General features: G+C 39.6%; 1 protein-coding gene across 1 annotated transcript in view; it reads right to left on the bottom strand.

Moving 5' to 3' along the window:
* The window catches only part of TNIP3 (TNFAIP3 interacting protein 3), a 100,883-nt gene that overhangs the window by 22,226 nt on the left and 50,832 nt on the right, over positions 1-27,825 (bottom strand). The window contains exons 4-7 of the mRNA XM_068975545.1: positions 9,110-9,196; positions 5,917-5,994; positions 4,170-4,235; positions 2,591-2,722 (exon numbers count right to left, since the gene is read on the bottom strand). Coding sequence (XP_068831646.1) covers positions 2,591-2,722; positions 4,170-4,235; positions 5,917-5,994; positions 9,110-9,196 — 363 coding nt within the window. The remainder of the gene's footprint in view (positions 1-2,590; positions 2,723-4,169; positions 4,236-5,916; positions 5,995-9,109; positions 9,197-27,825) is intronic.

Genomic DNA, 27,825 nt, shown 5'->3' with positions numbered 1-27,825 from the left:
GGAAAAAAATTACCATGATTCCTGAGCTGGGTATAGATGGACCAGAAAGGAACTTTTACATGGCAGAAAGGGAACTGCTAAACTTTGCTTTCTTTGGACACTGCCAAAGATATCCTTAACAAGGTGGGAAATCTGAACAGACGTTGTCATGTACTAATTTGTGAAACTGCTTTAAGACTGGTACATGTTGTAAAACACAACCACTTCATCACAATATCAGTCATAAGACTTCACCTGAGAAAATTAGCATTATTCTTCTTTTTCCTGTCTGAAAAAATGAGAGGCCATTAGAGCTCAAGGGCCTCCGCCCTTTTCCTACAATATCCATGAAGTCCCATCAGTTCAGTGAAATTTAGTCGCTCAGTCATGTCTGACTCTTTGCGACCCCATGGACTGCAGCACATCAGGCCTCCCTGTCCACCATCAACTCCCAGAGCTTGCCCAAACTCATGTCCATTGAGTCGGTGATGGTCCATCCAACCATCTTATCCTCTGTTGTCCCCTTCTCCTTCTGCCTTCAATTCTTCCCAGCATCAGGGTCTTTTCAAATGAGTCAGTTCTTCACATCAGGGGGCCAAAGTATTGGAGTTTAAGCTTCAGCATCAGTACTTCCAATGAAGATTCAGGACTAATTTCCTTTAGGATGGACTGGTTGGATCTCCTTGCAGTCCAAGGGACTCTCAAGAGTCTTCTCCAACACTACAGTTCAAAAGCTTCAATTCTTTGATGCTCAGCTTTCTTTATAGTCCTACTCTCACATCCATACATTACTACTGGAAAAACTTTGAGTAGACTGACCTTTGTCAGCAAAGTAATATCTCTGCTTTTTTAAAATTTTAATTTATTTTTTATTGAAGGATAATTGCTTTACAGAATTTTGCTGTTTTCTGTCAAACCTCAACATTAATCAGAGGGGTGGGATGGGGAGGGAGATGGGAGGGAGCTTCAAAAGGGAGGATATGTGTCTGCTCTTTAATATGCTGTCTAGGTTGGTCATAGCTTTTCTTCCAAGGAGCGAGTGTCTTTTAATTTCATGGTTGCAGTCACCATCTGCAGTGATTTCAGAGTCCCCCAAAATAAAGTCTCTCACTGTTTCCTTTGTTTCCCCCATCAATTTGCCATGAAGTGATAGACTGGATGCCATGATCTTAGAGTTCTGAATGTTGAGTTTAAATACAAATTTTTCACTCTCCTCTTTCACTTTCATCAAGAGGCTCTTTAGTTCTTCTTTGCTTTCTGTCATAAGGGTGGTGTCATCTGTGTCTGAAGTTATTGATATTTCTCCCGGCAATCCTGATTCCAGCTTGTGCTTCATCCAGCCTGGCATGTTGTATGATGTACTCTGCGTGTAAGTTAAATAAGCAGCCTGACAGCCTTGAAGTACTCCTTTCTCAATTTGGAACCAGTCTGTTGTTCCATGTCCAGTTCTAACTGATGCTTCTTGACCTGCATACAGGTTTCTCAGGAGGCAGATCAGGTGGTCTGATGTTTCCATCTCTTTAAGAATTTTCCACAGTTTGTTGTGATCCACACAGTCAAAAGCTTCAGCATAGTCAATAAAGCAGAAATAGATGTTTTTCTGAGACTCTCTTGCTTTCTTGATGACCCAGCGGATGTTGGCAATTTGATCTCTGGTTCCTTGGCCTTTTCTAAAACCAGCATGGACATCTGAAAGTTCACAGTTCACGTATTGCTGAAGCCTGGCTTGGAGAATTTTGAGTGTTACTTTACTAGCATGTGAGATGAGTGCAATTGTGCGGTAGTTTGAGCATTCTTTGGCATTGCCTTTCTTTGGGATTGGAATGAAAACTGACCTTTTCCAGTCCTGTGGCCACTGCTGCACTTTCCAAATTTGCTGGCTTACTGAGTGCAGCACTTTCGCAGCATCATCTTTTAGATTTGAAACAGCTCAACTGGAATTCCATCATCTTTACTAGCTTTGTTCATAGTCCCATAACTGTAAGGTCCCATAACTAAAAGTAAAACCAGGAGTCCACATTAAGAAAAGGCATCATCTCAGTGCCACTTTCTAGTTCTCAGGAGGATTAAAGGACCCTTCCAATCTGGAGACTGGGTTCAAGTCCCATTTGCCCATGTGCTACTTAGAGACATTGACAAGCTGTCTAAACTCTACACCTCCGTCTTCTCATCTCTAAAATGGCAAAGGTAAGATGTTCCTCACAAACGGGCAGAGAATGTTAAATGAGATGAGGAGGATGAGATACTTTTCAAAAATGTTATCTTTTAGGGTGACAAAAGTCATACTTATTTGTAAAGCTTCTTGTAAGCTGAAAAGCAGCTGTACAAAGATTTGTCATGTTATTAACAATAGCAGTAAAAATAAATCAGTATGAGTAAAAGCAAAAAGGCAAAATGAATTTTTTCCTAGGCTGCAATGCCCTAGAAAAACACCCCCAAATCTGTGGCTTGGTTCTCCCTGCGGATGGAGCCTGCTGAACGGCAAAGGAGGAAGCGAATAGGGAGCCTCCTGCCTTCTGATTCTAGAGACCTGGCCCCTGGTTTGGGCCCTCGGGTAACCTGTACACCCTGGCCCATCGGGGGCAGGGATTCGCTCCCGAGCCCCTCCCACCTCCGCAAGCCGCAGCGGCTCACTGGTCCAGCAGCGCGTTGGGCAGCTCTCCCTCGGGCTCTGCAGCCGCTCCTTCTCCAGTGTTCCCAGGAATCTTTCTGCGGAATCCAGTTTCGATTTCAGCTCTGCGACCTGCAGGTGTGGTTCACAGACAGCTGCAGACACCGAGTCCGAAGCCCACAACCCCTGTATTTTTCCCAGCCTAACACCCGGGGACAGAACTGGCTCACTCCTGGGCATCCCCTAGGGAGGGGCTCTTCTTCCCACTGTCCCAAACCAAGATCAGGTCTTTTGCTTTTTAAAAAATACTTCCTCTACAAGAGAAAAAAGCAAACACCAAAACAGCTTGTAGGCTCCTTTCTCCAGCCCACACCGCTTTGGAGGGAATAAACCCTTAGACTTTACAGGAGCCATCGAGGCTTGTCATTCTGTTTTCAACTGGCAAGGTGTGCCTTGCCTGATCTGAAGAGGGCAGCGAAGGATGGAGATCAGTGAATATGCTTACATTGCAGAAAAACAGATAAGGCCTTTACTCCTCAATAACCTGCAGCACTTGACCTGCTGTGCCGTGCGTGCTAAGCCTCTTGACCTGCTATTAAATTCCAAATTAGGTGTCTGGGTGACAGGGGCCCAGGGAGAGAAGCCTTAGGAACAAGCACTTCATCAAAGATGGGGAGTGTGACCATTTTTAACCCTGGGTCTTCACGCAGCTGCAAGCCCTTTGGGAAGATAACTAAAGGTTTTCTCTGGGATCATGTGATTTAAAATTTGGAGACTCAAAAGATGCCCCTCTGAATTTTAATATATAAAGTGGCTTGGCCATGGCCTGATGTAGTGAAAACTATCCTACTTTTTCTAAATGTAATATTTTGGGTATCAAAATGGGGAAGAAAAGAGCAATTCTGCTGTATTTCTCACTTGCGGTCAAATTTCTTAATTTTGAATTATTTAGGGAGTTTACTTTTTCTTCTCTCTCTTTTGAAACATGAAATGATTTTAAACAATAAATTGACTTTTCCTCTTTAAATATATTTTTTTTCCAAAAAAAAAAAAAAAAAAAGATTATTTCACACCAAAACAAAAGTTTCTTGTCGAACATGCTTTAGAGAGAAGAGGGTTTGCCCCATTTTCCCTCACTCACTATTACATTCTTTCCTTATCTGTGGGCAACAGCTTATGCTATAAAGAATTAGAGAACCAGCCTTGTATAAAACAGTATAAACTTTAAGCCATCTCTCACCTCACATATAACTTTGTGCTTTTATGGCTGCTAGTAACAGAGCCAGGATGCTCTGTGAGCTATGATAAATGTGCATAAGAACTTAGAGATGTTACTGGAGGCTATTTTTAGTATCTTTATTTTTACATTCTCAAGACAATTCACTGACACCTTTGCTTCCTTCATTAATCTTCAGTACCATGAGGCCAGTAATACACTCAGCACCCTCCCCCTTATCATTTTTCAACAGATGGCTGGCTATTCACAAATTTCCTGTAGTTGAAATCAGTGAAAATCTTCACATACTTGGCTCACTCAGATTATTGATTTAAAGCAAATACCAAACAGAGAGGTGTTTACCTTTCTTTCATATAACTCTTTCATGCTTCTAAATTGCTGATCCCATTGCTGGTTAACTTCCAGGAGCTGAAATTATTAGAATTTGGTAAATCAACAAAGGATTCTGCCCAGCTGGAAATTTAGTCAAAATGAAATCGCTTTTTGAGGTAAGATTTTGGAAGTCATTGGTGAAGACAGTATTCTTTCCACCAAGTTCTGGTAGATCTGGGATGAGTTAACACATTCACCTTTCATAATTGGCTCACATATGAAAAACTAGTACATCTTAGGTATATCTTGACTAGTCAGCCGAACAATTTATTAGAAACTTTTAACTTTGCATACTTATCTGAATTTTCATCTTCTTTGTTCAATCCAACTAGATCCTGATACAAATTGCATTAGTGGTTTTCTGTAATATTTATCCATATTTGAAGTATTTTTTCAAATCTTTCCATATTTTTCTATGTGCTTATCTTGACTATTATAATGTAATATTTCTTATAGCTTTTAAAGGCAGAATTTATATTAAAATTTCCAAGTCTCATTAACTGATAATCATTTGCTTGCAATAATGTATTTAAAAAAAATCAGTACATGATTTGTATAATATACTCAACTAATAGATAATATCACTTTTTTGAAATCTTAGATTATTTGAGGAATAATAGTTTTGTCATAAGACAATTTTAGAAGCAATTTAGGCTGCAAACAATTTGAAACTTTTGTTTCAAACTTCAAAACTATGTGCTAAATAGATGAAAAGAAAAACACTATGACTTCTTTTTAGTTTTCTAGTCAGGAAGTCTACAGCTTTCCACATTAAAAGAAATTCCAACAGCTATAAATATAGGACAGACATGGAGAAGATAGATATAATGACTAAAAAGGTAACAAAATTTTCTTAGTTACAAAACAAAATACCTAATACAGAGTGGCAGTAGCTAGGTAACTCTGATGCTAGAAATAGCTGTGACTTTTTAGAATAAGACTATATAGTATTATTTTATAAAGATCCCCGAGCTGCTGTCATTTTAGGGACTAACATTTCTGTGCTCTGGTACCATTACTTTGCTGAAGTTCAGTACTTCCCCAGAAGAGCACACTATTTCACGCAGTATCAAAGAAGGGTGGAGGACACGGAAGAAGAAGACAGAAAGGCTGTAATGTAGAAAATGACTTAGAAAAGGAAGTACCAGATTGACAACGCGGTGCCAGAAGTGTTAGTTTTGCACCTCTTCCTCTGGCAAGGAGAATAAAGAAGTTCTAGTATTCATTAACTCAGAAAAACAGAACTCAAAAGAACATCCATTACATACCCAATGACGTTTTAAGACAAACTTCTTTTGTGATAGTGCTCCTTAACCCCTGTTGGTCGGATGCCAACTCATGATGTCATAGTACCCAAGTCAACTATACAATAAAGCCTTTGACAATTTGAGTTTCAAGGTGTGTCAAATTGCAGAGCATTAACAGCCCAGATGATAAACTCACCTGGCCCATGTGGAAGAAACATCTAATTAAAAAAATTAAATTATAATGATTGAATTCATGGGTTTGTCATTTTTACTCATTTGCACAAGCATTGAGAGACGGAGTGAGAGACATGTAGGTGAGTAAGAAAGAAGCATTTGCTCTCAGTACAATGCAGTCTGTTACCCTGAAGATACGCACTGCAACCAGCAACAAAAAGAAGAGGCTCTAGGTGCCTCTTATTCTCAGCATTAATTCATGGCCCATGTTGCTCCAACTAATATTGCAAAATTACCTCTTTTCTCTGCTTTTCCAGACATCTTATCTTTTGTTCAAGAGAATTTAAGTTCTTTCTTCTTGACGATTGAGCACACTTAAAAAAAAAAAAAAAGAGCAAAGCAGAATAGTCTATCAAATAAACAGGAGAAATGCTGCCTTTCACAAGCTCTCATGTTGTAATTTATAAAAATTTTGCTAAAATATTATCATCTCCATAGAGAACTGTTGATGAAAAAGCTTTATATTTTAGAAACTCTTTTATTTGAATTAACGGCCTTGACAATTATTGAATAAATTACAAATGTTTCTGTATAAGAGGTAAGCAAGAATTTAGAATTTTATGAATTTGGATTTTAATCATTTTCCCCCCAAAATGAAAATACAGAATATAATGTATATAGAAATCAGGTAAGTTTCATAGATACATGTTAGGTATGTACCTGGTAAAATTTTAAAAAAGAATTTATTTATATAGACATGCCCATGATTTGGAGTGGCCTTAAAAGTCAGAGGAATGATAGAACCAAGAAAAGGAAACTAACACAGTATGTTACATGGAGACAAACTGATTCTGAAGCAATATTAATACATTAACTACTTCAGTGACCGTCATATGATTATCTTAGAGAGGTGAGCATAGGTCATCTCATGTTGTGTAATTTTAACCAGCCCTATGTATAAAGCTGCTAGGTGACAAATCTAGGTTAATAATAAATCATTGGCATGGTGAAAAATTAATCACTTTTTTATTTTTAAGAAAATATTATTCATTTAAAGAAAGCATAAAAATTCTGGAAACTTCCTACCATCTGTCTAAAGTGATCACCAGCAAAGTTCACTAAAGTACTGTTTTCTCTTTTCTAACTCAATAGTCTTAAAACCATTGCATGGCTGAATCATAAAGTAATACAATGAATTGGATGATGAGGGTAGCCTGGAAATCTGCCATTTAGTCTCAGGCTCAATAATTATTGTGGACCAAGAAATTGCTTAAGGGTATTCATGAACAATAAGAAATATTTTCAAAATAAGTTGGCCTTTGCCAGAAATGTTACAAGAAATGTTGTTTTGTAGTCTCCATGGAAGTTCAAGGACTTTTTTCGTTAGAAATGATTTATAAAATTATTTTTCTATCTTTGCTAGCTTTTGTCTCAGTGTTTTAGGGTTCCATGGATTTTTACACCTCTATAGACTCTTCTTAGTTTTCTTAGTTACTTCCTATTCAGACACATGTGTAAGTAAGACTGCATTTAAAAAGAGGCATTCTTCTGTAGGTTGACAAAAATCAGGATGATTATACCTGCTTCTTGACCTCAAACTGGTTTGACCCAGTGCCAGAAGTGATATCAGTTTCCAGGGGAGAAGTATGTTGGGTCCTGCAATTGAGATTTCTGGTTTTTAGGAAGACTTCTAAGGGACAGAACTTATTCTGGATCAGAACAGACTAAAAATTAGTCATAGCTGATTTGGAAAATGCTGTGAAGCAACCCTACTTAGTGTGTGCTGGGCTTGGCAAAGCCGAGATGCAGAAAGACTGGATTGTAGACTAAGCGGTTCTCTCACCACTAGGGTACATTCACCTGGGGGCTTGCTATACATAGAGCACCCAGAACACCGATCAGATTTTCTGAAAGGGAGCTATAGCACTCTATCTTCTTTTTAATAGACTTTACTTTTTAGAGCAGTTTTAGGTTCACAGCAAAACTGAGTGGGGAGTAGAGAGATTTCCCATATAGCTATTGCCCCAACACATGGGTAGCTTTCCCCATTGTCAGCATCCTCTACCGGAGTGGTATGTTTGTTAACAGATGAGCCTGCATTGACACAGCATTATCACCCAAATCCACAGTTTACATTACGATCCCCTCTTGCTGTTGTGCATTCTGTGGCTGTAGATGAATATGTAATGACATGTATCTATCACTATAAGATCCTGTAGAATGTCTTGTAGAACTGTCTTAAAATTCTCTCTGCTCCACCTATTCATCCCACCTCTATTTTTAATAAATACCACTGATTTTCATGATTCATATTAAAGTTCAAGGTTCCTCCATTTCACACCATGGTTTAGAACTTGAATTTGGGGTCCTCAAGAAGTCTTTTTTCTATTTATGACAAAGACAAAAAAAATTCTGTGACTAACAGATATTTGTATGACCCTGCCTTCTGAGAATTTAGATTGAGAGTAATCAGATTGCATTTTTTCCATATACAATTTTCTCTGAAAAATTATGAACTATTTTGACACTTGATTTTCTTTTAAAAGTTATTTTTAAATAATTCTTTATCAAATTTTTATAAAATGATTTAGTAAATATATTAAATCTGCAAGATAGATAAAGCACAGCAATAGGTATGACTTACAAGTCATAAATATATCACTAAGAATTTTTGTGGAGATTAATCAACATTTTACCACCATGCATCTGACATAGATGTGTATTAAAATGAAACAAAACAGTCAAATACAAAGTTTTGGAGAAACTTTTCACTTGTTTTAGCTGTGCTTCTTATTTGCTAATGAAGGCATAGAAAGATTTTTAGGTCACTGGTCCTTCTAAGGGCTCATTTAAAGAAAAATTACTCCCAATAAAATGTAATCTATGTGCAAATTATTCAGACCTTGCTTTCTCATTTACCCTAATGCCCAGATCAGCTTTTAAGAGATTCAAGTTCTGGGACTGCTAAATTAAAACCTGAATGGCTGAAAGAGTCTGTTTCCTATTATATCTTAGTTATCATTAAAAAATACTTCAAGAAAACACTTTCAATTAGTATCTGTTGCAGTAAACAGTAACAGAGCAAAGAATGTGATATTAATTGCATGTATATAAGTATTTTACAACAGGTACTCTATTGCTGTAATAGATTTTATTTCTAAGCACACCAATATAATATTCTCTTAAATTTTACATTAAACCAATTTTTTTTAAGTCAAGAGCAAAATGTGAAATATAGAATTGAAAAGCTGAAAGGATAGGCTTTGTTAAAAAAAAAAAGAAATGTAGCTCAGAGGTGTCAAAGAAAATGCAGCTAGTCACCTAGATATTTTTTCTTTATTGAATAGCATTGTTGAAATATGTAGAGCATATCTTAGCTAAAGAAAGCAAACTAGACATTGCTATTATTATAGTCATTGCATAATTAGCCATTAGCGATACTGTTGATGCTACATATGGTGAATTCATCTCCCAGAAATGTGTTCTTACCTCTGCATGATCCGTAGAACTTTCTGCACCACTCATTCTAGCTGTGCTCTGTAAGAAATGTGCCACAGAAACTGTTTTTCCTGGAGGCTTGGAGAGCAGAAAGAAAAAAAAAGAAGAAAATGTGTTTTAAAGTGAGAGCAAAATATACGTAATTTAAAAAATACTACAAAAATAGTTTACTCGTGACAGAAAACAACAGTAACAATTTTTCACTGAAAATGTACAGAAGTGACTCTGTATGTGAATTACACAGAATAACGCTAACAGCGACTGTGACGATAACTTTTCTTCTCTTCCAGCTAGGGGCTTCCCAGGATGTCTCAAGCTGGCAAGCTGTGAGTAACACACAAGGCAGATCGCCTTGCTAGGGTATGTAAATTGCCTTTCTTCCTTTACTGGCAGTTTCTCTCACTGGAGGAGGAAGTTACCACAGACTAGCCTAGGCACACCAAATCTTTCCTCAGTAGCCGAAGTGCCATAACTTCACTGTATTTCCCAGATCAATTAAGTAACTGTTGACTTTTTGACAACTCGGGGTACTTATTTTCCTAAGGGCCGGATTTTCTGGCAATGTCTTATGTGTATCAGCTTAACTGTGTGAAATGTAATGTCTTGTATAATTCTGTAAGAGCTACTAATTCTTACGGAACTAGAAAAGAAAATAATTCATTACAAAGTTATTGGGTGTCTCAAGACTGTTTTTTCTGTAGTTGGTCCACATTTTCTTCATAACTCCAGGGAAGTAAAATCTTTTTTTTCACTAACATTCAGCTTTAATGAGTTGGCTTGTAGTTTTACGGGGCACTGAGGTAATGGAGCCCTTGATACGTAGTGCAGATAAAAGCACGGAAAGCAGGTGCTCTGAGCCACACACAAAGGCCGTGACGGAGCAGAAGACATCATTCTTGACTTGGAGGAAAGGGAACAAAGAGAGAGGCAGGAATAGAAAGGAAAGAGAAAAGAATTTAGTTACTTAGTTTACAGTTTTCTTTAGACCTCTCTATTCAATATCATGGAGAAGGCAATGGCACCCCACTCCAGTACTCTTGCCTGGAAAATCCCATGGATGGAGGAGCCTGGTAGGCTGGAGTCCATGGGGTCGCGAGGAGTCGGACACGACTGAGCAACTTCACTTTCACTTTTCACTTTCATGCATTGGAGAAGGAAATGGCAACCCACTCCAGTGTTCTTGCCTGGAGAATCCCAGGGACGGCAGAGCCTGGTGGGCTGCCGTCTATGGGATCACACAGAGTCGGTCACGACTGAAGCGACTTAGCAGCAGCAGCATTCAATATCAACATATATGTAGGATAAATCCTAAAACTCCTGAAATTCAGACTCTTTAAAAGGGAATGAATGGGTGGCTAGGATTTGACTCTCCTTTGTCTGCTTTAGCGCTTCATCTTTAGCTCTCCATATCTGCTTCTTGTGTTCCTGCCACACTGAATTAATTCCCTTTGTTTCCTGAACTGGCCACACCCCTGATATCTGTGGCTCTCTCCATCTGGAATGCGTGTGTGTGTGTGTGTGTGGGTATACTTTCTGCTGGTTTCTTGGTCTGTTTAGGGGGTACACTTGAGTGAAACAGAATGATATTCCTTAAGGCAATATCCAAAAGTACAAGTGGGAAACAAATTGTTCAGAGTTCTAAAGGTAAAACGAGTCACGTGTGATTTGATTTTAGGGAATATAAGCAGGGGTTTCCTGGAGACTGACACTTCATTAACTGTCAAATCCACTCATCAGGAAAAAAAAAACAACAACAATAACATAAAAATGTATTATTTTCTCTCCCAACCCCTCCTCCCAAATACACTCATACTCAAAGCATAGTTATATACGGTCAAAGTTCCCTTCAGCCTTATCTGCATTTTTAGCAAGAGTAACCCAGTGGATGTGGTGGCACTGACCTAAAGAAGTGGTTAGAAAGAACACTTGCTTGCCAGGCATTGCTGTCTGTAGGTCCTGTCTGTATGGGTATCCTGTTGAACATTCGTTGTTGTAGTCCATCAGGGTGTAAGTGATTCTATTGAATGGAAATCCTGTATTTTTGCATTTTTCATTATAATATTTTTTGCCTCTCCTGCCATGCCAGTTTAACAACAAATGGATTTTCTATTAGATTCAGAGAGCTATGTGGTGATTTATGAATAAATAATAACTCTTCTGGAGTGCCCCAAGTTTGGTGGGAGAAAAAAAGGAATGTGCATTAATACAGTCCTAGGAATACTCTGGATATTTTCTGTTATACACGCTCTCTTCGCCTCACCTCCACTGCCTCACATATGCTGTAGACTTGCAGTGTCTGACTTTTAGCCAAACTTTGTTCCCTGAGAAGCCCTGGTAGCTGCAATAACTTTCAGAGAAATGGACATGTCACTCCATGTTTCTAAAGCAAGTCTGAGGAGTTCTCATTTCTCAAGTGACTAAAATAATGTTAATATCTAGAGGAAAATAACAAACATACAGAAATATGGTGACGTCAAGGACCAAGGAGTTACCAGTCAGTGGTCAGGAACAGTCATTCCAGTTGATGATAACTCTCTCAAAATTAGTCTGAAAGAAATCACATTTCTATAAATGCTTGGAGAGATTCTTTGGTAGGTGAAATAAACATGGATTTTTCTTCAATATCCTTTTAGAATGGGGGTTAAAAACCTTCCTTTGCTTTCTGGAGCTATTTGCATGGATTTTAAGTGAATGTGCTATCTAAGTGGGCTTCCCGGATAGTATAGTTGGTAAAGAATCCACCTGCAATGCAAGAGACCCCAGTTCTCCTCCTGGGTTGGGAAGATCCACTGGAGAAGGGATAGGCCACCCACTCTAAGCAGCAGTACTTACCTATTCTAAGCTGTCTAACTAGGAGACAGAGTATCTGGTGGTGACTAAAACATCTGCCCTTAGAAAGCAGCCATCTGGATTCATATTTCAGCTCTACCAGTCACTGCTTATAAATTTGGGAATGATGCTTAAGGCCCTTAAGTCTCAAATCCCACATAGTAAACTAGCGATAGTAAAGGTGTCTTCTTCCTAGGGTTGCTGTTCATAATAACATATATAAGAGCTTCGATATTAATAATAATACGGCCTTAAGGATAGGGCTCATCAGTCATTTACATATCACTTACAATGCACATGGCACCAAGTGGGTTCCAAAGGAAAAACAAAAGTTCCTGCTTTCAATGAAACATATATATATATATATGAGCATGCTTGTAAAAATTCAGAGAGAGCTCATTCTGAGCTTTCATAGTTATTGCAGCAGTTGGAATTTTTGCTGGGCCTTGAAGGATGGATTGGATGTTCATAGATGGTGAGAACTGAGCTATGTTACCATTAAGGGGAGCAACTTAAAGGAAACAGAGATGGACAAGCCTAAGTATGAAGGATTCTTATAAGCACAGTGTAGCTAGAGAGGGGCTCATGTGCTCTGCCTAAAGTTGATTTGGATCAAATTGGAAAAAGCTTTTAATTTTAGACTAAGAAATTTTAACTTTATTACATAGACCATGGGGCACTACTGAAGACCCCTGAGCAAAGGAATTACATAATTACATAATCAAAGTGGCTTTTTAGTAAAAATAAACCTGGATGTGCACATTATGTATTAAATGGGTTAGATTGACAACTCTATTACCACTTAATAGATATTATCAAAAATAATATCCTAAATATATAACAATTCATGGTAATCAAACTACTTATAATCAGTTCATCTGGGGCATGTAGAATGAACCGTAACTCCAAACACCTATATTAATTGCCTGCTCATCATCCTTTTTTGGATGCTTAATAGATACCTCCTTCACCACTTGTATGAAAGCTATTTCCTTATCTTCTCCCACAAAACTTGTCTTCCCCATCACAATCAGTGATAACTTTCATGCCCTTGACTAAGAATCTTGGAGTCATCCTTGAGGTATCTTTTTCCTCACAGCTTTACCCAATTCATCTGGATATTTTTTCGGATCTCTGAAAATACATCCAGAAAGGAAAGCAACACGTTGCCACAAAAGCCAAGAGTTTTCCCAGTTTAAGGAAAGAATGAAATAAACATGCCTTTTCATACATTTTCAAAATGGAAATGTCAATAATTGCTTCCTGATTTTGTTCACATGAAAATTCTTAGAAGAGCATCAAGTAGTGACTGGTACCTGTCCCTGCATCAGTCCTAGTCCCCCCTGTCCTAGCTACATGACCTGCATTACTGCAGCAACCTAACAGCTTCCTTGCTTCCACTCTTGCTCCTTTCCCATCTTTTCTCAGTCCAGTAGCCACTGCAAGTCTTTAAAATATGTCCTTTCATGTCACTCCTCTGCTCAGAACCTTTCAGTGGCTTCCTGTTTCACTCAGAGCGAAAGCAGAACACTCTGTCGTTACAGTGGCCCGCAAGGTCCTCCCTGCTCTTGCCTGTGCTCCCTTGACCTCTTTCTCAGTATCCTCCTGTTCGTTTACTCCACCCTGTTCTGGCCACGCCACTGGTCTGTGAACCTGTCATGTACACACCCTGTTCTGTCTGCTCAGAACTGTCTTTCTCTTAGATGACCGCATGGCTCATCCCCTTCCCTTCAATGGGTAATTACTTCAATGTCATCTCTTCATTGAGATCTTACCTGGCCTCCTATTTAACATTGCTCTCCATCTCAGCCCTTTCTTGCTTTATTTTTTCCATAGCACTGTATGTCATACCCTATATGTTGTTATTGTCTGCTGTGTTTATTCCATATTTCTTAAACCTAACATAGTGCCAACTATTTTAGTACCTGTGCAAGTCCAAGCAGTGCTCAGACACATGTAAAGCCTTCTCCCCATCCCAAACTAAATCTGCAATGTTGATGAAGTGGGTACCTACTCAAGAGTTTAAAAAAATCTCAGGATCAGGAACGTCAACTTCTTGGCATCCAAACTAGTAAATGACCTCTGTTTCATCCCCCAGACATCGGCTTGGACTAGATGAGTCCCCCTGAGAGGCATGTCCCAAATTCCACATCCTCTTGGGGGATACAGGCTTGTTTCTCTCCAGCTTGGAGTCTAAAGCCCTTCTTCCATGCAGTACATATATGTCTATTTCCACTGCACACTTCTAACTTTTAGTGCATCTCAGTTACATCATTGGGCAAATCGGACTTTGCCGACTATTCTCCTGTCTTTATGAAACTGAAGACTTTATGAAGCTTCCAGTCTAAAGGTTTCTCAACACTGCCCAAAGCAGTAACCCATCTGATCCAGTCTGACCACCAGCCCCTTTGAAGGCTTCTCTGGTTTGCCAGAGGAGTTAGTTACCTCCTCCTTTGTGATCCCAGGTTGCTGTGTGAGGCATCAATTTCTGCACTTATCATAAACTGTCATTTTATGTATCTTTCTCTCTCAAGGCTGTAAGCTTCTTGAAGGTAGAGTCAATATCATTTTAGCCTTGGGAACTAACATAGTATCTTTAGAGCACAGGCTAGTGACATACACATTTTAAAAATATCTGTTTATGTATAAACCTTTATTTAGTAGAAAATCATAGAACACTGCTACTTCCTAAAACACAGTCCAGAGGAGAAAGACCACAGGGATAAACAAAGATATATATTTTGTCTCCAAATAAGAAATGATCAAGGAGGAGTATCTACCCATTTTTAAAAAGCTGTTCTGTTTGAATACATTTTATTTTTATTCATTTTATAGGTAAATATTTCACCTTTATTTTGTTTAAATGACCAATATTAACTTTTCTCCATACAAACCCCTTTAATTTTTTTCTCCTAATCATAGTCAATATTTAATAGATACATAATATCAATGATTATACATGCTATGAGGGATTTTTTTAAAGGTATAAGTGTGGTTTTCACTAATATTTCCTACATTTGTATAGTGCTTTATTATATAAGTTAATGTCCTGAAATATTAACTGGTGATTCCCCCAAACGTACATGGTTCTTTGTTTCATATAACTAATCCTTTTTTGCTCAGTGAGAAATACCTTTTGTCTCAGGGCTGAGCAAGTTTGTCACTGAATGCAAAAGGAGAAACAGTCCCTATTCAGCCTTTGGATTTCAAAACAGACTCTTCCACAGAGGCTATCCTGAAAACGGAAGCTTTGAATTGCAAGGCTAGTATTTCTAGCAATAAACTTTACACAATTTAAGATTAATTCCTTTTGTGTAATTTATTTTGAAATGTCTCAAAAAGCAACAGGGATTGATGGACAAAATGAGAGTAGGTAGATGGATAGATACACGATATACAAGTAGAGTGAGATTTTTAATGGTGAAATCTACAGGTGGACATCACAAAATCTTTTCAAGTTGGCTATATATCTGAAGTTTTCATAACAAAATGTTTGAGAAAAAAGAAACCGAATCAAGGCATAAAATCATAGCATAAATGATACAGAGGGAAGATGAAAAGATGGTATGAGCTATTCGTTTACCTCTTCCCCACTCCCACATCCGCGCAGGGAATGGTAGATAAAGGTAGATCACAGTAGATAAAGGGCCTGAGGAAGAATGGGGAAAGGATCAGGGAAAAGCTGAATGTTGAGCCTCCTCTTGGGGAAACTGAGCCCAACTCTTCTAGGAACTCACCCATCATCTATCGAACTGCCCAGACTGAACATCATAGGGCCGAGAGGCCTTACCCCCTGAGTTAAACCTGGGGAAGGCGCAAGTCTTGAAGAGAATTTCTGCAGAGACTCAAGGAGCACAGCTGGGACTTTGTCTAGGTAGGGGGATTCCTTAGACAGACACCTCAACCCCAGAGTGTTGTGAAAACACAGTCAGAAATTTCCTGCATTCCTGAGAATGATATAAAAATGGTTAACTCGGGTTCTGTGGATTTAAGCATGCGTTGCTGTCAGATTGAGAAAAACGCAGTATTTATCACATGAATCTGGGGACAAGAGATGAGAAGAGGGACCTAGCAGCATCAGTGATTGCCAGTGAAGATGTAAGCCAATGAAAAGACCATCAGGATTAGATTATACTGGTGCTAATGGCCGGGTAAGATGATGGATTATTGCAACTTGATGCTTTCCTCCTAAAGTTGCCAAAACAGCATAGGACAGCCAGATAAATTTTAGTTTTAGGTGCAGAGTACTTTTTTTTAAAAAGTATTTCCCATGAAACATTTTGTTGTTTTTACGAAATTTAAACTTAACTAGATGTGCTGCGATTCATGGGCTTGCAAAGAGTCGCACACGACTGAGCGACTGAACTGAACCGAGACATCCTATGGGCTTCCCAGGTGGCGCTAGTGATAAAGAACCCACCTGTCAATGAAGGAGACGTAAGAGACCTGGGTTTGATGCCTGGGTTGGGAAGATCCCCTGGAGGAGGGCATGGCAACCCACTTCAGTGTCCTTGTCTAGAGAACCCCAGGGACAGAGGAGACTCCCAGGTGAGCTACAGTCCATGGGGTCGCAGAGAGTTGGACATGACTGAAACGACTTAGCACGCATGCAGACATTCTATATTTTTATTTACCACATCTGGCAACGCTACTCCAGCTGGATTTCTTCACAAATCTGCTTCACAGATTGTAGGTGCTGCTAAGGCAAGAAGATGGAGGAGAGAATTCCTGTGTAGGACTGCACTGACAACAGAAACTGTCTGAGCAAATGCCAAAGTGGCTGAGATTTCCTGCAGTCAACTGGATTAAATTATTTTCCAAAAGGAGGGATGTGGGGTCCCAGATTGAAACAAAACAGTTTAAAAAATAAAGAAAACTACAATTTTGCACATGTGAGTTCCATGGATTGCAATATTTTATCTGCTTCAATTTGAACTGCATAATAGTCCTATAAAGTTGTCAGAAGAGGCATCTTTGATGTTCAGTTCAGTTCAGTTGCTCAGTCGTGCCCGACTCTTTGCGACCCCATGAATCACAGCACGCCAGGCCTCCCTGTCCGTCACCATCTCCCGGAGTTCACGCAGACTCACATCCATCGAGTCTGTGATGCCATCCAGCCATCTCATCCTCAGTCGTCCCCTTCTCCTCCTGCCCCTAATCTCTCCCAGCATCAGAGTCTTTTCCAATGAGTCAACTCTTTGCATGAGGTGTCCAAAGTACTGGAATTTCAGCTTTAGCATCATTCCTTCCAAAGAAGTCCCAGGGTTGATCTCCTTCAGAATGGACAGGTTGGATCTCCTTGCAGTCCAAGGGACTCTCAAGAGTCTTCTCCAACACCACAGGTCAAACGCATCAATTCTTCGGTGCTCAGCCTTCTTCACAGTCCAACTCTCACATCCATACATGACCACAGGAAAAACCATAGCCTTGACTAGACAGACCTTAGTCGGCAAAGTAATGTCTCTGCTTTTGAATATACTATCTAGGTTGGTCATAACTTTTCTTCCAAGGAGTAAGTGTCTTTTAATTTCATGGCTGCAGTCACCATCTGCAGTGATTTTGGAGCCCCCAAAAATAAAGTCTGACACTGTTTCCACTGTTTCCCCATCTATTTCCCATGAAGTGATGGGACCAGATGCCATGATCTTAGTTTTCTGAATGTTGAGCTTTAAGCCAGCTTTTTAACTCTCCTCTTTCACTTTCATCAAGAGGCTTTTTAGCTCCTCTTCACTTTCTGCCATAAGGGTGGTGTCATCTGCATATCTGAGGTTATTAATATTTCTGGCAATCTTGATTCCAGATTGTGTTTCTTCCAGTACAGCTTTTCTCATGATGTACTCTGCATAGAAGTTAAATAAGCAGGGAGACAATATACAGCCTTAATGTACTCCTTTTCCTGTTTGGAACCAGTCTGTTGTTCCATGTCCAGTTCTACCTGTTGCTTACTGACCTGCATATTCTGGCCTGGTATTCCCATCTCTTTCAGAATCTTCCACAGTTTATTGTGATCCACACAGTCAAAGGCTTTGGCATAGTCAATAAAGCAGAAATAGATGTTTTTCTGAGACTCTCTTGCTTTTTCCATGATCCAGTGGATGTTGGCAGTTTGATCTCTGGTTCCTCTGCCTTTCCTAAAACCAGCTTGAACATCTGGAAGTTCACGGTTCACGTATTGCTGAAGCCTGGCTTGGAGAATTTTGAGCATTACTTTACTAGCATGTGAGATGAGTGCAATTGTGCAGTAGTTTGAGCGTTCTTTGGCATTGCCTTTCTTTGGAACTGGAATGAAAACTGACCTTTTCCAGTCCTGTGGCCACTGCTGAGTTTTCCAAACTTGCTGGCATATTGAGTGCAGCCCTTTCACAGCATCATCTTTCAGGATTTGAAACAGCTCAACTGGAATTCCATCACCTCCACTAGCTTTGTTTGTAGTGATGCTTTCTAAGGCTCACTTGACTTCACATTCCAAGATGTCTGGTTCTAGATTAGTGATCACATCATCATGATTATCTGGGTCGTGAAGATCTTTTTTGTACAGTTCTTCTGTGTATTCTTGCCACCTCTTCTTAATATCTTCTGCTTCTGTTAGGTCCATACCATTTCTGTCCTTTATCGAGCCCATCTTTGCCTGAAATGTTCCTTTGGTATCTCTAATTTTCTTGAAGAGATCTCTAGTCTTTCCCATTCTGTTGTTTTCCTCTATTTCTTTGCATTGATTGCTGAAGAAGGCTTTCTTATCTCTTCTTACTATTCTTTGGAACTCTGCATTCAGATGCTTATATCCTTCCTTTTCTCCTTTGCTTTTCGCCTCTCTTCTTTTCACAGCTATTTGTAAGGCCTCCCCAGACAGCCATTTTGCTTTTTTGCATTTCTTTTCCATGGGGATGGTCTTGATCCCTGTCTCCTGTACAATGTCACGAACCTCATTCCATAGTTCATCAGGCACTCTATCCATCAGATCTAATCCCTTGAATCTATTACTCACTTCCACTGTATAATCATAAGGGATTTGATTTAGGTCATACCTGAATGGTCTAGTGGTTTTCCCTGCTTTCTTCAATTTGAGTCTGAATTTGGTAATAAGGAGTTCATGATCTGAGCCACAGTCAGCTCCTGGTCTTGTTTTTGTTGACTGTATAGAGCTTCTCCATCTTTGGCTGCAAAGAATATAATCAATCTCCTTTCAGTGTTGACCATCTGGTGATGTCCATGTGTAGAGTCTTCTCTTGTGTTGTTGGAAGAGGGTGTTTGCTATGACCAGTGCATTCTCTTGGCAAAACTGTATTAGTCTCCCCTGCTTCATTCCACATCCAAGGCCAAATTTGCCTGTTACTCCAGGTGTTTCTTGACTTCCTACCTTTGCATTCCAGCCCCCTATAATGAAAAGGACATCTTTTTTGGGTGTTAGTTCTAAAAGATCTTGTAGGTCTTCATAAAACCGTTCAACTTCAGTTTCTTCAGCGTTACTGGTTGGGGCATAGACTTGGATAACCGTGATATTGAATGGTTTGCCTTGGAGACAAACAGAGATCATTCTGTCATTTTTGAGATTGCATCCAAGAACTGCATTTTGGACTCTTTTGTTGACCATGATAGCTACTCTTTGATGTTAGTGAAGTGAAGTATTAATTGCTCAGTCATGTCTGGCTCTTTGCGATACCATGGACTAAAGCTCGTCAAGCTCCACTTCCATGGAATTCTCCAGGCAAGAATACTGGAGAGGGTTGCCCTTCCCTTCCCCAGGGGATCTTCTCGACCCAGGGATCGAACTTGGGTCTCCTGCACTGCAGGCAGATTCTTTACCATCTGAGACACCAGGGAAGCCTGAGCTTCTTTGATGTTAAGAAGGATTAAATTGAAGTTCAGAGATATGATGAGAGGGTGGCTGAACCCATACCAGAACTCAGCCCTACTGGCTTATGCCCAACAAAGAGCATTTTACCTACGTGAGGAAACATGAATAACATGGCTAAAAAAATCACTGGACAAAACATAATTTACTTTGTTTGATGCAGGAGCTTGAGCCAATAAGAAATATAATTCAGAAAACTTTTGAGGGAATTGAGCTTTCTTGTGGGGTATATATAAACCAGATTGACCTTTAAGATCATATCCAAACAAAGTCTTACTAGTTTCTACCACTACTTGCTTAGAAAGTAATTTCTATTGCCAATGAATGGCAGTCAGAAAAGAGAAGTTTAGCCTTAGAATATTATAAGCCTGCAATTGAATTTTTAAAAAATGTTCTCTGTTCTGCAAGGACTTTAATCCATGATCACTCAGCACATTTGCAAATCACTTTTTTCTTGTACTTAACATACATGTGTTGACTTCACATGTACTTCATTCATATACTCATTCTTAAATATTTACAGGTTATAGACTGTGAATTGGGTATGTGTTAAGTACTAGATAATCAAAACAGACATGTCTTTCATGTATTTTCTGGTTTTTGAACATAAAATCTGAAGATTAGAGGGACCACTCCATTAATGATGAAATCTTTCTGCATCGCTTTATAATCACCAAGTGATTAGCCTGGAGACCTCAGGTGAAAGATATCACTTTCTTCCTGAGACAATACATTTCAATACGTCATGGATTTTGATACCAGTTTTAAATAGCAAAAACCATAGTTACATATAATAATTAAGAAAGGGGATGTACATATGAAGATGATGTAGGAAAAATGGGAGACTATGGTGATGACTTCTGGACACATAAGTGATCAGGACTGTTTTGTCTGAAAATGAGCCTGACTCAAAGACAGTCTTTCAATATGATAGCCTGAAAAAATTGCAGATATTTGCTAACTGATCTTTAGTGAGTTAAGGAAAATTTACTGTAAAAAGTCAATCTTCCTCACTGGAGGGGGAAAAAAGGAACACATGATTCTACTTTTTGCTGCTTATCCCAGAATCCCAAGATATTTATACACTTTGTGGGTCAAGTCTCACTCTCCTCACAAGTACAAAAATGGTAAAAGAGTCTTAAGATGCATTTCACCTAGAAGGTAGATATTAGAATGCTATGAGCCTTTTTCAGTGAGAGCTGAAAATGCTCATTTTGCTGGTACTTTCCCCACACCCATTAAAGAAATTGTTTCTAATCAAAGTAGAAATGGGAAGGCTTGCTTGAGGGGGAAAAAAAAAGGACTTTTGAGGCATTGGATTCCCAAACCCAGGTTAGGTTTGGAAGTCCCTATGAGAGACCCACATTCTGTCAGAAAGCTGTTGCATTGGCCAAAATGTTAGTTTCCATAAGATCTTGTTAAAAAAAACAAAAAAAACCTACACAGCATTTTTGGCCAACCCAGTAAACAGACCTAGAACATAAAGAACACATAATCTGCTAAACAACTCTTAAACAAGTGTGTTTGCTCACGGTAATCTTCCAAGCCAAGAATTTCGCTTCCTTTAGTAGTGTCACAGATTTACAAATTTCTGAATCAAGAGGCTGATGTTATTCTTCCTTTTGCATAACAAGAGAGACATCTTTTTTTTTTCCAAATGTGATTGCTGAAGTCATTTAAAGCTAGGAGAAGACAATGATTCCAAAGGTGAAGATAATACCTTTAGCTTCGGAAGTCTGTTCAGTGGAAACCCTGAGACTCTGAATTCTTTTTCTTCTCTTTGCAGGCTCCTGGATACCTTATGTTTTTTTTAATGTTAAAGTGATAAAGTTTATTCTAATTTCCACCCAGATGTCTCCCTTCCCTTCCAGGCTTGGTGCCCTCCTTTACCAACAGGCCCTGGGGTTGTTGCACCCCTCCTGGGGCTGCCAAAACGGCCTGGATTGGAGCTTCTAGGATTATTATTTTCACGGAGGCAGAAGGAGCCCTTTTGCACCCATCGTTCACAGCTTCCAAAGGACACCCTGCATCTTCCAGTGCTCTCTAACCCCATCTCTTGAGGAACCTTGCGCAAATCCTCCCAGAGATGGAAGAGAAAACTTCTGAGTAAGAAAGTGTCCTACTCAAAAGTATCTCTTCCTTATCAAACAAGAGGAGCCCGAGTTTACTGCCCCATTTCTCCTCTCCTGTAGATAGCCATCTGTGCAACAAATGGATGCCTCTCAAACGGGAGGAGAGCTTTGCCCCTTGTCTGTTATAAAAGTTTTAATTCTTGTGTCTTAGAATTTGATCTTAGCTTACAGACTTGTGTCTCTGTTTTCCTGCAGTGTCTGGTGTTATACCTTATTACAAAAATAGAGTTCAAGGTGAACATGCACAGGAAGATCTTCTTATCTGGACATATACCTGATATTTACGTATAGTGGAAGCTTTTAAAGCCTTCAGAATGAATGGAAGGAGTCATATGTCATATATCAGGCATGGTGATAGCTTGGGAAACACAGCTTGGTCTCTCTGTCCACCAACCTGTTTAGTTTCAAGATTATACTTTTAGAATTATAAAGCTAAAAACTACTAGCTGAACTTAGAGCTAAGAGAAAGATACATAGCTCATTTAAATGACTTCACCCAGGTTGCCTACGGCGAGCTTCAAACACCACAAAGTGCAGCAGCTGAGTTGAGACAGGCCTTCTTGTTGCCTAAGAACTTGCTGTTTTCCTAGCCAGCTATTCAGACATTCCCCAGGGAATAGTAAACAGCCGCTCATACAACAGTGCAACTTATTTTTCCTAACAGAAGAAAAGAGATCAAAACATTCCACAGTTACCATGACTCAAAATTAAATAATGGGATTCAAAGAGGAAGCTAATAATTCTATGAGAAAAAACAAGACTTTGAGGCTCAAGCTACTCTTACTATCATCATCATCATAAGAATTGTGTTTTACCCCCTTGGTCTTCCCAGGTGGCTCAGTGGTAAAGAAACTGCCTGCAAACATAGGAGATGCAGGAGATGTGGGTTTGATCCCTGAGTCAGGAAGATGCCCTGGAGGAGATGGCAACCCACTCCAGTATTCTTGACTATAAAATTCCATGGACAGAGGAGCTTGGTGGACCACAGTCCTTGAGGTCACAAACAGCTGGACACCACTAAGCATGTATGTGTGCAAGCAATTTAGCCCTCTACATTTACAAAATGCTTTCACATTTTCACTCACTTTATTCTTATCTCATCCCAGTTTAGAGATGAGAATAAAAAGATTTTGATAACGAAATAGCTTAACTTTTGAAAAAAGGAAACAAGGAAAGGGAAATTAATGTTTTTTCCTAACAAATGTGGTTACAGAAAACGTTTGTCAACTTACTGTAGTTTCCAAGAAGTTTTTTGCTCATAATCTTTTAAAGCGTCATAAGTTCATATTGGGACACTTTAAAAGATTATACTCTCTGAGCCATTCAAAGCATTTTACCAAGACTTTTAGCCTTAGGAAGAATGTCCAGAGCTAGAATTTATCTCCAGTTACTGGGAAATCACTCCTCAACTGGTACCAAAGTTATTAAAAGCCAATTTTTAGTGCTGTGTCTTAGTTAAAATAAGAAAAGCAAAATAGAATCTAAACACATGACAACACTCTTAAGCAAATTTGGTTTTGGTAGATCTTACAATTCAAACACTTTTCCTTCCCATCCCAGGTTGAACTCTTGTTTCCAAGCGTTACTGGAATATATTTGTTTGTTCAAGGAAACATCTCAAGTCTTCTATCATTTCCTTTTGTATTTGAAGACACACAATTACAGGGTAATAAATTAAGGTTCGTATATTAATTTTGTCCCTGTATTAAGACCACGTCTTAGTTTAGTGTAAGTTCCATTTAATGTCCACTTTGGAACTGAGTATTAATCTCGCTTAGAAAATGATTTGTTCTTTGCCTACAAGATTTTCAATGCCTTCTGTTCACCAACTTTCTACTTTCAACTGTCTCAGAATATTAAAACCCGCTTTCATATTAATAGAGTTCCTCATGTTCATCAATAATGTTTTTCTGTTTCCTCAAAGCAATGAGTTTAGTCTTCTCATTTCTATGGGCTTCCCTGGTGGCTCAGACGATAAAGCGTCTGCCTACAATGCGGGAGACCTGGGTTCGATCCCTGGGTTGGGAAGATCCCCTGGAGAAGGAAATGGCAACCCACTCCAGTACTCTTACCTGGAAAATCCCATGGACAGAGGAGCCTGGTAGGCTACAGTCCATGGGGTCGCAAAGAGTCGGACACAACTGAGAGACTTCTTCACTTCTCATTTTCTCTGTAGTAATTCTCCCTCTTATTTTTGGCCAAGGTAGACCATAAAGGGGACATGACATATATCTCAGGACTTCTCATTAAATCATATTTCTTTATGATTAGAAACTTACTTAATCTTTCAAAAGATTATGCTCTCTGAACCATTTGAAGCATTTTACCCATCTCATAAAGTCATAATGAAATACATTTCTTCCTGGAAAGGGAGTCTCCCTTACTGTTCTTATGCTTGCTCCATCCCGTGGGAAAATGAGAGATGCCTTCCACAGTTTGTCATTGACCCACCCTCATCTTACTCCAAAAGAATTTTTCTTATACTTTTTTTCAGTTCCATCAATATATAAGTGAGAATGGAAACATTTTTGTTTATTTTGAATGTAGGATTTCCTTCTGCGAAGTGCTATTGTCAACAGTAATTTAGCAGAGATTTCAGCTGGAAATTAAATGTGTTTACTTAAGGAATCAAATATTTGAAGATACTTCAGATGACAATTGAGAAGGAGATGCCAGAAGTCTGGGAGATGAAGAGACTGGGGATTGTTCCTGGGAGACTTATCCTCAGAGAGAGAGAGTAAAGGCGCTGCAGCCTGATGCAAGGGTGATGCCGCACACAGGAAAGCGGGTTGCTCTGACAGCAGCATCGTTCCTGGTAACAGCTTGAGCTCAGGCCCAGTCACTTCAAATGATTCTAATGAAAAGCAGGATGTATAGAGCAACCCAGACAGATCTGGGTTTAGGTCCAGAATGCAATTCTTACTAGCTATAGCAGAAACCACGAGAAATGTACTTAGCTTCACTGAACCTCAGTTTCCCCATTTGCAGAAGGATGAAAATCAAAAAGACAGGCAAACACTGGATGTGTAAAGTAGTACTGTGGGCTTGTGTAGCTAAAGTTGGGAAAGAAAGGTCTCTCCAATGGAGAGACCCATAGTGTTTAGCTCTGTCTGGGCTCTGGAGAGCACATCCACATATTAGGCTTACTTGTCACCATGAGTGGTACCACAAAGTGCCCTGGGAGTGGTACAGCTAACATCTTGAAGCAGCAGTGATAGGTGGGCATCTGACAATCACTGCCAGTCAAAAGCTTTAGGATGAGAAGCTGAGCTTTTAAGTGTGTATTCAATATCCCTCCTGTAGACTTTGAGATTATTTGTGAAGGATTCTTAGAGATAAGGTGATTATAAGTCTACTTTTCTCATAGTTCATGAAACCAAATGTGTTGCATAACATGGGTACCTTCTAGAAAAACCTGTGTTATGAGACTTTAGACACATTCATGTGACGCTTCACACTCTATCCTCAGGAAGTCTGTGACTAGTAGGGAAGACTATGCCTAAATGATTACCAAACCAAGGTGATAAAGCCTATGAATGAGGTTTAAAGAAGGTATTTATTTAGGACAGTGCAAAAGGCGACCAGAGAACTCTATGAGACTAAAGAGGGAGGTACTATGATTTCATAGTAATTCACATGAAAACACAGCTGGAGACACAGTTCATGCAAGGGGCAAGGAGGCAAGGGTTTCCACGAAGGATAGACACCATGTGAAAAAGCACAGCACACGAAACTGGTAAAGGAGGGTGGGGTGGTGGGACATGGGTGCGTCTTGGGAAGTGGGAAATGGAGAGTAGAGAAACAACAGTTTTAACAGGAAAGATACTGAGCGCGTCTTTGAAAATGCTGAGTGAAGTCGATATGAATCTAGAAAAGAACTACATGTTTAGTAAGCGTGTGTGTCGGAAGCCAGCAGCACGTGTTTTGAAGTTTGGTGAGCCACCCACTACGTACCGATCCCTGGGTGACACTAGTGTAACACAGGCAGGGACACAAGGGAGACCGGTGACGGCGAGTGAAACGGAAAGAGCGGAGGGGAAAGGAGGGTGTTGAAGGGTGCTTTCATAGATGTCAATGGAGGAAGACATTTTAAGAAAGTTAGTGGATAGTATCAAATGGAAATGAGAGGACAAGTGAAAAGTCAGATGCGAAATGGCCATGGATTTATGAAGGTAGAGCTTGTGAGTGGTATGGCAAGTGGTTGGAAAAGCTTGGATGTCATGGTCAGCGTTGGCTAGGATGTGAAAGAGTGAATTAGAACATTGCTCGTCATGTGAGGGGAGGGAGGGAGGGATTAATTAGGAGTTTGGGATTAATAGATACACAATGCTATATATAAAATAGATAAATAAGAAGGACCTACAATATAGCACATGGAACTATATTCAATATCTTGTAATAACCTATAATGGAAAAGAACCTGAAAACAATATAGACATATAACTTCACTGTATACCTGAAACTAACACAACGTTGTAAATCAAGTACACTTCAATAAAAGTTAATAAGTAAAATAAAATCATACTTAATGGTGAACAAAGAACATTACCCATAAAATAGTATGAAGTCTCAATATTTAAAAGTTGAGGAGAATTAAGCTGGTAAGAAGCGATGGACAGACTGAAGACTTAGGAGCCCAAACACTCGTTAGTGACTGGTCTTCTACAGCGGTCCTCACTGCTCCCCAGGAACTCACTTTAGCTTTGCCCCTCTCTCCCATCTCTGCCTCTCAGTGGCCATTTCATGTGTGTGTGCTCAGGCACTCAGTTGTGTCTGACTCTCTGTCACCCCATGGACTGTAGCCTGCCAGGCTCCTCTGCTCATAGAATTTTTCCAGGCAAGAATACTGGAGTGGGTTGCCATTTCCTTCTCCAGTGGATCTTCCCATCTGAGGGATTGAACCCCCGTCTCCTGAATTGCAGGCAGATTCTCTACCGCTAGAGCCACCTGGGTATCTTCCCCTGTTTTAACCACTGGACTTCACCTTTACTCTCTCATTCTCTGTGGATGTCTTTATCTTACATTTCACAAAGCAAACAAAACAAAACAAGAACCAGCCAGATGCCTGCTCTCCTTTGCGTGGAACTGTATAGGAAGATGAGAAATTTTTATCAAGGAAGAGATAGGGGAAACAATATCTTAAAGAGACGGAGAAGTTCCAGTCAAGTCCCCAGAAGACAGGGAACTAGTTACCAAGAGGGTGGCAATAGGGCTGTGAGGTTTTCACCATACAAGGAAGGATCGAGAAAACAAGTGAGCAGAACGGGCAGGGAAGTCAGTCATGAGCAAATGAGTCTTAGGGGCTGACAAACAGAGAATATGAGGATCAGGCTTCTGGAGGGGATTCAAATTCTCATCATTAAATTTCTTTTTGGGGTTAAAGTAGATGGCCACTACAAAAAAGCACACATTTCCATGAAGGAAGCAAGTCTTAACTGGGAGTTAGAGGTATGTGTATGAGAGTGGGGGTGGGGATGAAAAGAGAAGGAAGGAAGTGGAGAGAAAAGCCTTTTTGGCCCCTCATCATTAGCAGAGAGGCGTTTCTCACTTTGAAAACAAATGCTTCTTTTTCAGGGAGAAGTGGAAAGAACGTACACAATACTATTTGTTCATTAAAGTGAATGAAAGAGGTACAGGAGGATCCACAAGGAATTACTAAGTGAAAACAGTGTTTGACAGAACAGCGTGCGTGTGTATGTGTGTCAGAGAGAGAGAGTGTGACTCTGTGTGTGTGTGTGAGAGTATGCGTGTCAGTGTGTGTGTGTGTGAGAGTATGTGTGTCAGTGTGAATGTGTGTGTGTGCATATGTGTCAGAGAGTGTGAATGTGAGTGTGTGTGTGTGCATGTGTGTCAGAGACAGTGTGAATGTGTGTGTGAGAGTATGCGTGTCAGTG

The sequence above is a fragment of the Capricornis sumatraensis genome, chromosome 7 (genome assembly GCF_032405125.1).
Source record: "Capricornis sumatraensis isolate serow.1 chromosome 7, serow.2, whole genome shotgun sequence".
Lineage (NCBI taxonomy): Eukaryota > Metazoa > Chordata > Mammalia > Artiodactyla > Bovidae > Capricornis > Capricornis sumatraensis.
Note: the sequence above shows the minus strand (reverse complement) of the source record. Positions and strands in the feature narration are given on the sequence as shown.